At 35.0% G+C, this 15,685-nt stretch overlaps 2 protein-coding genes across 27 annotated transcripts in view; one reads left to right on the top strand and one right to left on the bottom strand.

Annotated features, from left to right (window-relative positions):
* The window catches only part of TASOR (transcription activation suppressor), a 50,203-nt gene that overhangs the window by 17,540 nt on the left and 16,978 nt on the right, over window positions 1–15,685 (bottom strand). For all 8 annotated transcript variants that reach the window (XM_059077815.2, XM_059077810.2, XM_059077816.2 and 5 more), the window contains exons 8-14: window positions 14,766–14,797; window positions 13,921–14,026; window positions 12,955–13,058; window positions 12,771–12,874; window positions 2,664–2,736; window positions 2,501–2,572; window positions 737–1,438 (exon numbers count right to left, since the gene is read on the bottom strand). In XM_059077815.2, the coding sequence (XP_058933798.1) occupies window positions 737–1,438; window positions 2,501–2,572; window positions 2,664–2,736; window positions 12,771–12,874; window positions 12,955–13,058; window positions 13,921–14,026; window positions 14,766–14,797 (1,193 nt within the window). The remainder of the gene's footprint in view (window positions 1–736; window positions 1,439–2,500; window positions 2,573–2,663; window positions 2,737–12,770; window positions 12,875–12,954; window positions 13,059–13,920; window positions 14,027–14,765; window positions 14,798–15,685) is intronic.
* The window catches only part of CCDC66 (coiled-coil domain containing 66), a 109,761-nt gene that overhangs the window by 78,232 nt on the left and 15,844 nt on the right, over window positions 1–15,685 (top strand). For 18 of the 19 annotated variants that reach the window (XM_067043868.1, XM_067043873.1, XM_067043877.1 and 15 more), the window contains one exon: window positions 15,178–15,270. The exons of the other annotated variant lie outside the window; for it this stretch is intronic. In XM_067043868.1, coding sequence (XP_066899969.1) covers window positions 15,178–15,270 — 93 coding nt within the window. The remainder of the gene's footprint in view (window positions 1–15,177; window positions 15,271–15,685) is intronic. 19 annotated transcript variants of the gene reach the window in all.

Below are 15,685 nucleotides of genomic sequence, written 5' to 3'. Positions count from 1 at the left end.
TGGTGCCAAAATTTAAGTACCTTGCCTATTATGGGTTCAGTGCTAGGAAATATAGCTGACTTTAGGAACAATGCTTGGAGTTAGTCAGAAGTGAGTTCAAACATGGATCAGTGAACTCATAACTTTAGGTAAAATTATTTAACTTCTCTGAGATGGTTTCCTCATCTGTAAAATAAGGATAATAATGTCTACCAATCAAGAACTAAATGAGTCCATACATGTAAAGCAGCTAGCACAAAGTAAGCACTTAACTCTCAAGACACAGGTCAACAGTATTAGACAGTATGGATCAGTAAGCACCGTCAGGTTCAGCAGAGAGCAGAAATCCAGCATAAGCTAAAGGAGATGAAAACCATCAAGGAGGAGAACAGCCAGAAAGCTAAGGAGGGTTATGAACTGCAAAGATATGAGGCTTGAGAGAAATGAAAGATGCTTCAGGAAAAAAGAAAGAAGTAAAGGGCTGACCATGACATATTCTGAGAAAAGTGCCTTAACCAAGGAGAGTGGGAAACACGGCTACCCAGGCTGGACATGGCCAGTCTGTAACAAAGCCTTGAAAAACAAATACAGAAGCTGAGATTGGCAGCAAAAGTTCCTTTACAAAAACAGGGGACTGCCTAGATTGGCTCTCAGGCTATAATTTGCAAACCCTTGTATGAGGAGAAAGGACAGAACTACTTTACTATGTTTTTGGTTGTTACTTTTATACTATATAAAAACAATTCTGATATTTTACCTTCATACAGATGGCAATTTTCAGATAAATTACTGGTTTTGGCGAGCTTTCTCATATTTTCAGGTAGATCCTCAAGCTTCCTCTTCAAGACAGTTTTGCTTCTCATATCTTCTGTGTCTGAGTCCCCACCCACATTTTTTTTCCTACACTGAATTAAATTAATCAATTCTTTGACTCTATCCTTATCATAATCCAAAGAGTGAGATGACTTCTGCTTTCCAGGTGTAATAGTTTCACCCCTTGAGTTACTCCGTTTTCCGAATTTCATTTTTGTACCATTCATTTCTTCTTCTTGGCCTTCATAATCTGAAAGTGGACTAAACTGTTGAAGTTTTCTATTTTCTTCAAATAGCTCTTTTAATTTATAAATAGGTAACTGATACATTTCAGGCCGAAAAATATAGGTATGCAAACAATTATCAATATGGGATTTATTTTTTGGAGCTGAATATAAGAATTTTTTATCATCTAATCGTGAATCATATGGAAACATGATAAACTCTCGTTTACCTGAACCAAAACCTCGCTTAAAAAATTCACTTACATACTTTTCAACAACAGAATGAAAATTTATAGTATTTATATCTTTGAATTCCTTTCGACACTGAATCAAAGCAAACTGTAAAAATTGAGTTATTTTTAATACATCTGGCATGCTCTCACGTCTCTCCTGTGGTGCTGCACTGGTTGAACCTTTCTGTGCTGTAAACAAACAAAAAAGCAAACCATGTTAGCAATCAAGAAATTAGTCAAGTACAGATCTACATATTGTCAAAGCAATGTAACAACATCCATACATTAATGGTGGACCAAACCATTATGTACCCTAATACATACATGGTATACAGGGATATATGAATAGCATGCTTCTTAAGCCCAGAAGCCTAAAATGGGCCAATAAGGAAGTAAAACATGAAAACCGCAGAACATATTTTTGAAGGGAAAAACACCTGCCCGTTGAAGATCTTCTTCATGTCCCTAGGCATCAACTGGTGGCAAGCAAAATGTAAGGAGAAATAAAGACCTGAGGCTCCTAGCAAGACCGTCCAGCAAACGACAGTAATGTCACTCCTTCCTGTTGTAACAACTTTATCTCTATCTCTCTATCCCCATAAGTAGATATGTAGGCAATGAATGGCTAACATTGAGAATCTCAATTTTTTTTGGCCGTGCCATGCCACTTGAGGGATCTTAGTTCCCCCGACCAGGGACTGAACCTGAGCCCTCGAAACTGAAAGCATGGAATCCTAACCACTAGACCACCAGGGAATTCGCGAGAATTTCGTTTTTAACCTAAGAGTGAGAACTTTACCTTAAGACAGCATTAAAGTTTATTCTTAGAAATGGTGAATAGAAATGGTGTTCTCTAAAACAGTATGAAAATTCTTATTAATTGTGAATGGCCTAATATTTAATCTAGCACATGATACAACACTTACAGTTGCTAAAATGTGAATGCAAAAATGAACTAAGCTAAAAAAAAATCATATAATAATAGAAACCCTGAAAAACTAAGCTATAGTATTGTAACAATTAAAATCAACATTTACTTAGTGAAAACACTGATAAAAACCAAGATAATTTTTCATAGTTAAAAAAACAAGTCATATAATTTGTGTTTTATATTGCTAACACCTCTTAATACCCCCATTATCTCCCAAAACATGATGTAAGAAAGACAAAATGCTTAGTGAGTTATCTGGAAATTTTCAATAACATATAGGTATCTATATGTAACTGGATTTAGATATTTAAAGAACTTACAAGTAACTATGCCTCTAGGTTCTTGAAATAGAAACAAAGCATGTAAGACTCGAGACTTAGCAGTATGATGTTCTAAAAAAACAAAAGTGAAATTCATTAGCAATATATTTTAGCTTTTAAAAGTTAAAGGAGAATTATAAAAATTAAAGAGAAGATCACCTACCATATGGAGAAACCATTTGACAAGGAGAGAGAAGAAAAAGGTATCCTCGGTCTCCCAAAGGTTTAACAAGAACCTACATTTTTGGAAGAGGGAAGAAGTTGAACTTGCATTATTATTCACCATAAGGCAGAAACATAGCTGTTTCTACTAATTATAAGGAAAGCAAAAAGTTTTTGATCACCTTTTTAGGAAAAGTACTGCTACTGAATTAGCTTAAAAACTCTTTCCACCAACCCTCTGCTGGTTAACAGGATTCCAATCAATTAAGAATGCCTTAGTTTTCATAATTTTTAACAAGAAAATATTACTCAAAGAATTCTTCTAACTATTAAATCAACTTGTTGATTTTTCCTTGAAGCTAAAATACAAGAACCAAACAAAAACTTCAAATATTTTCCTCAGCAATTCAAAAGACATGTTTTTAATTGCCAAGGTGGTGTGCTGGATGTTGGAGATACAAAACAAGTATGACACAAATGCTACCTTTCAAGAGTTCAGGCTAATCTCAAATGAAATGTGTTGCTGTAATCTAATTCTTCATATATTTAATGAACATCTTTCACAGGTAAGGCAATTTGCCTTACCAGAGATAACCTGAAAGACAAACAGCACTAGATCCTTTGATCAAAAGAAGGTTATAATTGGATGGAGAAAGTAACACAAGAAATATCAATAATTAGATAAGACATGAGAGGTCTTAAAAAGATTTACAAAGCAACAGAAAGGAAAAAATAGTTAGTCTATGGTTGGAAAACATATTGAGAGTATATGGGAGGTGGATTTTGAAGGATGGGTACATTGCCAAGAGCCTAAAGTTGTGGGAAAGACATTTCAAAAGAGGCAACGCCATGAACAAAGGGCAGAGTTATAATATAATGGACAGTTTGTAGGCATCAGAGTACTTACGACGGGCCAAGGTTGAGGAGAGACTAGGAGAAACATGTAAGACAAGTCTAGAAAGAAAGATCATGGGCTAGATTGTAAAAAGACAAGAATGCCAGGTTAGCCAGAAATGCCCTCGAGAGTATACCCTTTTGAGCTGAAGTGTTTCCCTAAAAAAAAAAAAACCAAAGAAACTTGATAGCACTGGAGGAGGAAAGAAAACAATGTAATGCAAAGAACTCAGTTCACAGACTACTGCAATAGTTCACAATATTTTTGGAATTAAAGAAAGGGTAAGGAAAGGAAAAACTGAGTATGGCAGCTAAACACAAAAGGATATCTGGATTCTGAAGGAAAACTTGTGCTACCTAAATTCCTATTAAACAATTCCAGTAAACAGAGTCTGTGTAAGAACCAATAATTTAAAGGACTAAAGTGACTACGCTACCAATTTACACTTAATAAAAACATTGTTTCAACACCCAAAAGTAAGGTGGACAATGCATCTGCAAAATTTTTGTTTCAGACTCAAACCCTTTTATCCAAAATGTTTTATATATCATATCTCTTTTAACATTTTGCCCAACTCTTGATTTGTCAGAACAGGAAGTTGGGAGACATGAGTAAGAGCTTCATGTTTGTGGTTGCTCAGAAAAAACAATTATTTTAACTTCTCACTCACTCCAAATACCAGATTTTTTAACCTGACTGGCTTAATGGCCTAAAGACCCTAGTGCCCTAAGGGGACTCAGTGTCGCCAGAGACTCATGGAGCACAAGGAATCTACACCCAGAAACAACACTCAGGCAGACAGAAGCCCTAACAATAATATCTGTGGCTTTAAGCCAAAGAAACACTTTCAATCTTGTACAATAGGAAACACCTGTGAACTCTGTACTGATCCCTCTATTTATTACACCTTACTGTTTCCTTCTCCCTCAGAAAACAATACTAACCCAGTCTGTGGATTTATATTTACTTGATTCTACTATTTTGGCTTTGCAGATAACATTACAGGTAATATGGTATGAAAACAAAACGTATTTTTAAAAATATAAAATATTAAGCTCATAATCTTAAATTACCAAGTTTCAGAGAAAATAAGCTACCCTAAGAGAGATTCAGCAAAAACAATAGATTCAAATACCCAAGGGCTGCAGATTGGAATCAAAAGATGCAATATATAAAACAGGTATGAAATGTTTAAAGAAATAATGTGTCAGAACTGAAAACATGTTCACACAGAAACCGTCATACAAATATTCACAGTAGGAATATTCTTAATAGCCAAAGAGTGGAAACAACTGGTGAATGGCAAACAAAACGTGGCATTATCCATACAGTGAAATAAAAGAAATGAAGTATTGATACGTGCTACAACAAGGATGAACCTTAAAAGTATTATGCTAAGTGAAAGAAGGCACTAAAGGCCACATAGTGCATGATTCCACTTATATAAAATGTCTACTACAGACCAATCCATAAGACAGAAGTAGATTAGTGGTTGCCAGGGACTGGGGGGAGGAAGGAATGTGAAGTGAATGCTTAGTGGGTATGAGGTTTCTTTCTGGGGTGATGAAAATATTCTGGAATAAGATAAGTGGTAATGGTTGCACAACAATGTAAATCTAGTAAAAATCACAGAATTGTACACTTTAAAACAGCTAAAATGGTGATGCAATTAAAAAAAATAGCAAGGAACATCAGAATATAATCTCTACCTCCTAGAACAGTCCCTGGCACACAATAGGTACTCAATAAGTCTTTCTGAAAGAATTAACAAGAATCTGTTTAAAAAAAAAAAAAGGCAGATCTCAAAAAGAACCAAATATAGCTTTCAGAAATTAAAAATATTTTCTGTGAAATCGAAAATCAACAGCAAATTAGACACAGATAAAGACAGAATTTGTAATCTAAAGATATCTATGATGAAATTACTCAGAATGCAGTACAAATGAATAAGACAGAAAACACAAGAGAGGGTAACAGACACTGAGAACAGCATGATGCTTCAGAGTCCTAGAAAGGCAGTCAAAAAAGAGTGAAGAAGTATAATCACAGAGATAATGACTGACAATACTCCAGAAAAAAAGCTATAAATCCACAAATATGAAAAGACAATATATACCAAGCTAGATAAATAAGAAATCTACACCTAGATATATTTAATGTAACTGCAAAACACCAAAGACAAAGAAAAAACTGAAAAAGCAACCGGAAAAAAAAAAGATGATCTACAAAGAAAACATCATTAGACTAAGAGTAGACCTCTCAACAAAAATAGAAGCCAGAAGATATCATAGTAAATACAGTCAAAGTGCTAAGAGAAAATAGCTGTCAACCCAGAATTATGTCCCTAGGATTTAATAATTTTTTAAAAACACATTTTTCTCAAATATAGAGGGGGCATGTACAAAACCTGACCACAGAGTTGTTTTTTTAATCCCAATAAATTTCAAATAATTACCTGTTCTGATTTCAATGGAATTAAATTAGAAGAAAAAAGTATTCTCATACATTTGGAAATTTGAAAATATACCTGTATAACATATGACAAAGTGGAAATCATAATGGAAACTAAAAAATACTTAGAACTGGATAATGAAAATACTACATATTAAAACATGTAGAATATAGCTAAAGTAGTACTTAGAAGTCAAGTTCATTGTCCATTTTTCTAACATAAGTCAGAAACAGCTAAATAACACCCCCCCACAACTAGACTAAAACTGACAGCTGAAATTAATAAAACAGGAAAACAAAGGTACAACAGAGGATCAAAACCAAAATTTGGTTAAGATGAATAAAATCAAGAAACCTCTGGTGAAAAGTAATAGTAAGAGACAGCCTAATGAAAATACTACTTGCAAAAATACTCACAACAGCTATTAAAAAAACTATAAAAGTAATTCTAGCTCAATAAATTTAAAAACATAGAAGAAATGGATAATTTCCTAAAAAAACAAAAAAACCCATAATATATCCAAACTGACCTGAGAAGAAATAGAAAACCTGAGTTTTCTATTAAAAAATTTGAATCATAAACCCATAAACATTTTAAAGACAGTTTGGCAGCTAAGTGCTACCTGACATACAAAGAATAGATTCCTTTCATCATATATACATCCATCTTTCATAAAATGAGGAAACATCACTTACAATTCTGGGAAGCTAGTATAACCTTGCTATAAAAACTAGACAAGGACAATATGAAAAAGAAAAATTGTAGGTTGATCTCACTCATCATCACAGATACAAAATTCCTAAACAAAACATTCACACAACAAACCAAGTATTTTTTTTAAATGGGGGAGGGTATTCTAAAACCAGAAGCACAGGAATACTTTTTAATACTGAAAAAGGATAAATATAATTCATCTTATTAAGTTTATAGGATAAATACTATGCATGATGGTAAATTTTATGTGTCAGCTTGACTGGGCCATCACATTGTGTCCACATATTTGGTTAAACTTCATTCTGGATGTTTCTGCAGGTATTTTTGGATGAGTTAAATATATATACATGTGGATATACAGAGTAAAGCAGGTTGCCTTCTCCAATGTGGATGAGTCTTATCAGTTGAAGGTCTGATTAGAACAAAAGGCTGACCCTCCCTGGAGCAAAGGGAAATTCTTCCTGCCTGCCTGCCTTTGAGCTGGGACACTGGTTTTTCTCCTGCATTTGAACTCTAAGTGAAATATCAGCTTTTCCTGGCCTCAAACCTGCCAGACTTCATCAGGAGACATAAGGTATCCTGGTCCTGAGACACTTGGATTCAGACTGGAGCTATGCCATCAGGTCTCCTGGGTCCCCAGCTTGCCAACTGCAAATCTTTGGACTTCTCTGCCTCCATAACTGTGTAAGGCAATTCTTTATAATAGATTTCTTTCTATATGTATACAGCTGACCCCTGAATAACGTGGGCATTAGGAACCCCCACACAGTGTAAAATCTGCATAACTTTACAGTCAGCCCACCATACCTGTGGTTCTGCATCTGCAGATCCAACCAACCACGGATCATGTAGTACCGTAGTACATATTTACTGAAAAAACTCTGCATAAAAATGGACTTGCACAAACCAATGTTGTTAAAGTATCAACTGCATATCCAATTGGTTCTGTTCCTCTGATGAAACCTGACTAATACACCATGTAACCATCTCAATAAATACAAAAAAAAAAAAAGAATTCAATAAAATTCAAAACCCGTTCACAGTTAAAAAATACAGAAGGAAAAAATTTAAACTGATAAAGATTAATTATGAAAAACTTAAAGCAAACTTCTTACCTAGTACAAACTTCCTACTAATGGTTAATGTTAGAAGTGTTCTTTTGAAGATCAAGAAGACAAGAATGGGACTTCCCTGGTGGCGCAGTGGTTAAGAATCCACCTGCCAATGCAGGGGACATGGGTTCAAGCCCTGGTCTGGGAAGATCCCACATGCCACGGAGCAACTAAGCCTGTGCGCCACAACTACTGAGCCTGCGCTCTAGAGCCCGTGCTCCTCAACAAGAGAAGCCACCGCAGTGAGAAGCCTGCGCACCGCAACCAAGAGTAGCCCCCGCTCGCCGCAACTAGAGAAAGCCCGCATGCAGCAACAAAGACCCAACACAGCCAAAAATATATAAATAAATAAATTTATTTTTTTAAAAAAAAGACAAGAACGCCTACAATCACCACTTTTACTCAACATCATACTAGAGATCCTAGATGAGAGGAAAAAACAAAACAATGCTGCTCCCAGATAATGAGATCTATATAGTAATCCCAAATAATGTACAAAACTGAACAAATTATTCGAATTTCATATACTGACCTGACATTAAATCAATATATAAATATCAATTACATTTCTATATATACAACAAACAGAAAATGCACTGAAATGGAAAATACTGTTTACAACAGCATCAAAAAATAAATAAATAAGATGTCTGGGGATAAAACTAACAAAAAATGAGCAAGCCTTGTATCCAGAAAATTATAAAACTCTATTGAAAGAATACCCTAGGGGCTTCCCTGGTGGCGCAGTGGTTGAGAGTCCGCCTGCCGATGCAGGGGACACGGGTTCATGCCCCGGTCTGGGAAGAGCCCACATGCCGCGGAGCAACTAGGCCCGTGAGCCATGGCCGCTGAGCCTGCGCATCCGGAGCCTGTGCTCCGCAACGGGAGAGGCCACAACAGTGAGAGGCCCGCGTACCACAAAAAATAAATAAAAATAAAGAATACCCTAAAGAAGAAAAGAGATCATCTTATTCATGGATAAGACAGTATCGAATTTGATCTACAGATTTAATACAATTCCAATTTTAAAATTCCAATAGGGTTTTTTTTGGGGGGGAAGGGAGTAAGGAGCTAACAAGCTGATCCTAAAATATTTTTGAAAAAAATCAAGCTGATTCTTAAATTTGGGGTGGTGGGGGGAAGCTAAATCTCAAATAGCAGAACACTCCAAAAAGGATGAAAAAAGTGGGGCAATTTGCCCTACTTGGTATCAAGACTTCTTAGTGGAGAAAGGATGGACTATTCAGAACTTGTTATTCATATTGGGAAAAAAATGAAGTTGGATTCCTATATTATATCAAACAAAAATAAAAAACCAAACAATACACATACATATATTTTTTAAAAACTTAAGTGCCAAAGGCAAAACCATAACATATTCAAAAGAAAATATAGGGCAGTATCTATAAGACCTAGGGGCAAGGAAAGATTTCTTAAGTTTAAGTCACAAACAGTACTCAACATTCAGGCAGACAAATTCAATTACATTAGAGTTATGAACATGTATTCTTCAAAAAACACTGTGAATAAAGTAGAAAGGCAAGTGTAAATTATGGAAAAACAATTGTAGCACACAGCTGAGTATTAGTTCCGAAAATATACATGAAGATCTTCAAATTAGTAAGAAAACACAAGCCACTCTATAATGGAATATAATTTGCAAAAATACTGAATCACTATGCTGTACACCTGACACTAACACAATATTGTAAATCAACCATACTTCAAAGCAAAAAAAAAAAAAAAAACCACAAGCCACTCAAAAGGAAAAATAGGCAGCTGAACATTAAAAGATATGTTTATGAAAGGATGATCAACTCATCATATTTCAGGAAAGACAAGCTAAAATCACAAGAAGATACTATTTTATACCCACCAGATTGGCAAGATTTTGCCCAAGTCTGACTATACCAAGTAATTATGAGTATGTGAATTAATGGGAACTTGCTGGTACTGAGGGTATAAATTGGTACAACCACTTGAAATAAAATGCATTATTTTGTAAAGCCAGTAATACATTATGATTCAGTAATTCTACTTACAGATATTAAATTAATATACTACATCTATACTTGAGAGAAAATTATCTTGTATATATACATCAGGAGAGACTCAAAATGTTCAGAGCAGAGACAATATTCAAATGTAGGGACATTTCTCTTATACTTTTCCTTATACTAAAGTTAGCTTTAAGAATTCATTTGACTTCACTTTGTTATATACCTGAAACTAACACAACATTGTAAATCAACTATACTCCAATAAAAATTTTTTTAAAAAGTCAATTTGACTAACAACCAACCAAAAGACAGTTCAATATTTTACTTATTTTATAAATAACCCTGTGGGAAAATACCACTTCCCTGAATGGTGTTCCTGCAAAAAGCCCTTCTGACATGCAGAAATGTATATGATATAAAGATAGGAAATGTCTGTTTACATTTGCCCCAGAAATATTTCACTCTTCACATACCTTAAGAATTACATCTATAGCCAATTACCTAGTTAATTGCTCTGATCTAAAAGGATAGTTAAATTTCTCTTATCTCCCTGAAAGTGCCAAGTGAGTACACAAAAAGTTACAGTACAGATTAGGTTCCTAGGTTAACTCCCACAATTCCAGAAGACTGGAGAGCAATCTCCCTAGGTATTACATTTCAAGGAAGAATAAATGGGTCCCAGGACTTGGAGATGTTTTTAGGTCCAAGAGGGCTAACTGGCTCCTGAAGAGATTTCATTTATTCATCAAAGGGTTGGAGTTAATATTCATTACATTTTCAAGGATACCTTTTTTCAGGAGGGGAGGGAGATAGATGCCTCCTTCCCTTCATGAGCAAAGAAAAATCATTTTCCTCACCCCTTGCCTACCGAGTGTCCAACTACTTGCATAGGATAATTGACCTGAGTCTCGATGCACTGCCCTAAAGGTAGGAAATAGGGCAAAGGAGAGCCAACACATTCATTACTTACTGTGAGGTACTGACTAAGTCTCTCTCTGATCCAGAACGTCTCCTGTGCATATTCAGGATAAAATATTAAGAACCCAACAGTCCCCAATGCACCTCCCATTACGATGACAACTACGAAGAAAGTAGCTATACTCAGAATAACTCCCAGTGGGGTTTGCAAGAAAGGGGGCAGCCACACAAAATACGTCAGTTCGTTAGATTCATGTAGTGTATCCTTATGGAATGCCTGTGCCCTCTAAGATCTAGGATCTTCACTTCTTGATTCTGGGAAGAACCAGTCCTCCACAAACCTAATATAACACTTGCTCAGGTGAAAAACAAAATGCCAGTATCCTTCCTATGCTGATTCTCACTATTAGGCACTCAACAGATACTGTACTTTTCTGATAAACTCCTCACTGTCCAGACCCACGATACTCATTCTCTGAAATTCAAGAACTGAACAGATTTGGATAACTCAATATCCCACCATATCCAAACCTACTACCAAAATTTTCACTTTATGAACTCAGGAACTGAATAGATTTTGGTCATGAGGACTACTTGTATCATAGACAAATTTGGGGAGGAAAACAAGAAACGCAAATATAAATATAAAAGTATGTTCACATGTAGGTGAATGTGCATGTGTGTGTGTTCTAAGGTGCCTACCTAAAGATTTCTAGCTGGTCTCAAAAAGTTATTGCTAGGTGTCCATCAATTCACAAGTGTACAAACTCTGCCTATGAGTTTTGTATATAATTTGACCCTCCATCTAAATATAAACAATGGATTGGTTAAGCAAATATATACGCATAAAACAAAATTCTACGTAGCCATCTATGAAGTGGCAGGTTCTGAAAATCACTGATACAACTCTCCATGTGACTACCTGGAAACCGAAGCTCAACAAAATGAGGAGTAAAAAGAAGTCAACAGCTGAAAACTTGTATTAAATGGCATACTTGTGCAAAAAAACTTCTCTCCCTCTCTACTGGAATGTCCCATCAACATTTAAACATGAGCTCACCTACCTCATGTTAACAGACACCTTGGAATAGCCACTCTCCTCTGCAATCACCTCCTCTCCTTCAGCTAAATTATACATATCAGCATCACATATTCATTTTCCATTCATTCCTGAATCCATCACAATCTGCTGCCTGACCTAATAATCCCTCTACCCAAACTTGATATACTCAATACCTACTAAATTAGATACTACCTAGTAAATATCTCTTAAATCAGTCTCCTTCTTCTTTTCTCATCCAACCTATCATTACCCTCTAAATGTAAGAGTTTCCTACCTCATCTCCCCCCTTAAATTCACTCTCTACAGAGTAACCAAGATAAATTTTCAAAACACAGATTTGATCACATTGCATACATGATTAAAACCTCATCCCACTCTTTAAAAGCCACTGCTATAGGATCGAGTTCAAATGTCCAAACATTCAAGCACTGCCTGAATGACACTGCAGAACACAGCCCCCTACACACTTTTCTCGCCTCATGTTCTACCACTTTCCCCCAACTACTCTAGTGTTTTTATCCATTCAACCTCACCAAGCGCCTTCTTCTTTTTGAATCTTCAAATATGTCACTGTCTCTACTGGAACAAAGCACACCTGAGTAACTCCATTTATCACATAATTCAGGAAAACAGAGTCTCTTGCCTCATTCTTTACCAAACTATATACCCTGCAAAAAAAGTGATAATTAATAAATATTTGTTGAATATCACAGTCACAAAATATAATAAGATACTTCATGAGGAAGACTAGTCTACAGAGGATCTAGTGTCGTGGCTAGAAAGAAAAGTACCAAAGGCCATAGTAAAACACTGTTAACCAAATGGCAGCAACAAAGACAGAGACCTTAGGGTATTTTCAGAGGCAAAAATGAAATAAACCGAAATATTATCATCTCTTATTAATATGCATATTTCTAAGGGAGAATGAGGAACATTTTAAAACCTTTCACTCACAAGTTTTTCTTTCTCTAGTTTTTGCAGCAAACTTTCCATGTTACTTCCAATTCTTGTCTTTTCTACAACTTCATAGAGGCTGCAATACATTCCATTCTTCAAAACTGACATGGGAAAAAATACATAGTAAATATTCAAATCAAGTCTGCTTCTTATATATTTTAGTAAAGTTAAATTGCTTTACCTTCATAAGGACCTAAGTAAGTTTCCTTATAAAACAGCGCTGGAGGGATTTTCTGTTTCAGGTGATCAATACTCATAACTGTTTCAACATCTAACTTGTCAGGACTGAAAGAAAATTGAAAAGGCGTATTTGCCTTACCTGTATTTTTAACTTTAGCAATGTTCTCTCTCTCTCGCTCCCTCTTTCTCACACACACACACATATACACACAACCCCCCCCCACACACACACAAGTATCCTTATGGAATACAAAAGAGCATATTTATGAATATCATACTTGATATTTGATTTGGGCAGTTCAGATATATGTACAGGTAGCTAGACTGTCCAGCAATATTACCAACCTTACATCTTTAAGCCAGAAGCTAACCCTTATTTATACCAATTTTACTGAACACAAAGGATAAAAAGTTGCCATTTTATTAAATGCAATTCAAGTATGAACAGTTAAATTAATCTTCAACCATTTATGAGGACCCATAATGTTTACTGTGGTGGTAGCAAAAGATCATTTCAAACCTTTCTATTCCAACATATGTTGCACAGGACTGAAAACAGCATATAAATTTTAACTTAACTCACCACATAAAGCTATTTCCAACAAAGAACTGATAACTTTTAAGTCTATCATGTTCAAATTGCTAAATGAAAAATACATCTAATTAGGACAAAACTTTGAAAAATACTTTTAATATTTAAAATCACTAAGAAAAAGTCTTATGCCATAAATGTGTATAACTATTTAGCCCATCTGCAAATCAAGACAGAAAAGTAGAGGGCTCATTCTGCCAACTAAGTTTCCAAAGTTGTCAAATCAATCTTTTTTAAAACAAACCATTGTTTATATAAGTTCTCATGGATCAAAGTAAAATTTAAATGTAAGTAAGAAAAAGGAATTTTAAGTAAGTAAGAACTGAATAATTAGCAACTAGTAACTGCTATTTTCTTGTAATATAACATACTTACAGCTTGATAGGCAAAAAAGCACGAGTGGCTGACCTCAGAGAAATATAACACAAAAGCTTTCCTTTATTTAAAAGTTGTCCTTTCCACAACGTGTAGTTAAATTTATCTAAATAAAAAGAATAATGACACAACTCAGCCTCTTGGCAGCCCAGAAGCAAATATTTTCTAGAACTAAGGGGAAAAACATCCAGAAACACAGTTTAAGTAGAACCACCAAAAGAAACCTTGACATTTCTATTTACAGGGAATTCAAATACTAGGATATTTGTTTCAGGTATCTTTTCTCCTACAAAATTATTCCAGATGAAAAGAATAACAAATTTATTTGCCTAAATGTCCTCATATCAGAAAGCTGAGGAGCAAAGACAATACAGTACTGCCCTCCTATTTCCCCCAAAGGAGACTATATTAAATCCAGTTAACTACATGAATCCCTCACAATGTCTTACAGCTTCCACTTGTGCTCTTCTCACTGCAGAGAAACTTGAAGACAGAAAGTGTCAATACTGTTTTTAATCTTCTCTCTCTTCTAAAGTCTACACCTCTGATGAAGTTAATACTTTTAAAAGGCTGAGTTGTGAAACTTGTTCTATTTTTTACCTTTATCAAAGTGCTAAAATTCTTTGGTCTATTCACAGTGCCAGCAGATTCTCAAAGGAGACCTTACATTTTGGATGAGCAAATGTTGATGCTACAACATAACATGGCCTCGAGCTTTTTCATACTTTGCAGATTCTCATTCATTATAAAAATAAAACAAAGTACTTAACTTATTAACTTTTTAAAAACTACATACTTATTCTTTCGATTTATAAAACTAAAAGAAAGAAATATAAGTATCTTACCTGTGCTTCTATCTGCATTAAAGCTGTTAGATCTACAAATAAATTTTTAAAAAGAAAAAAGAAGTATTACTGATTTCTAACAACATGAAAGTTAACATTCAGGGCATTGATAGAAATGCTATTTTTTAATGGGATACTGTACAAGAGAATTAAATCCTTCCCTCCCAGTATGAAGAACAAATTACTTATTACAACATTTAATAAATCCAAGTCTACTCAGAGAAATCAGAATCACTTACTTGGCTCAAATTACCGTATTTTCCCAAATTTAAGGGAGCTGTTTTTCCCAAAAATATCCATCAGAGAATATAGTCCTTTAAAGTCTCTGTCAATTACTTTATTTTGGTGATGAGATATGAGGAAATAGCCTCAATCATACTTAAATATTTACTAAGCTTCCATTATTTACTAGGCACAGTTCTGGGTAACAGAATTACAGGATGAACAAAACCCCTGCCTTCATAGAGCTTACAGTCTCATAAGGAAGACAGACAACAATCAAAAAGTAAGTATATAGTTTACCAGATGATGATCGTTTTAAGTGCTATGGAAAAAAAGGAAGAAAGAAACTAAGGGTACATAGGTTTCAAAAAAAAATCATGGAAGGTCTCACTGACAGTGTAAACTATGCAGCTAATTGAGGAATGAGGGGGAACAGCAAATGCAGAGGCAGGAGCATTCATGGTAGCATTCAAGGTACAACAAGGATGTTCATTTTAAATTATATGGAGGGTCAAAGATCAAATCAAAGAGGCAAAGAAAATTAACATTCATTATTCCTAGGGGTATGACCTTATAATTAAGTGCTGGGTGTCTTTAAAAATCACTGTTGAAAGGCACTATAGTAAATGTATCATGGAGATCACAAATATAGAGCCACCTAAAAAAAAAAAAGAATGAAAGAAAAACACAACTGTCAG

Source organism: Kogia breviceps, chromosome 10 (assembly GCF_026419965.1).
Source record: "Kogia breviceps isolate mKogBre1 chromosome 10, mKogBre1 haplotype 1, whole genome shotgun sequence".
NCBI classification, from domain to species: Eukaryota; Metazoa; Chordata; class Mammalia; order Artiodactyla; family Physeteridae; genus Kogia; species Kogia breviceps.
The sequence above is the reverse complement of the archived record's forward strand: the minus strand, read 5'-3'. Positions and strand labels throughout refer to the sequence as shown.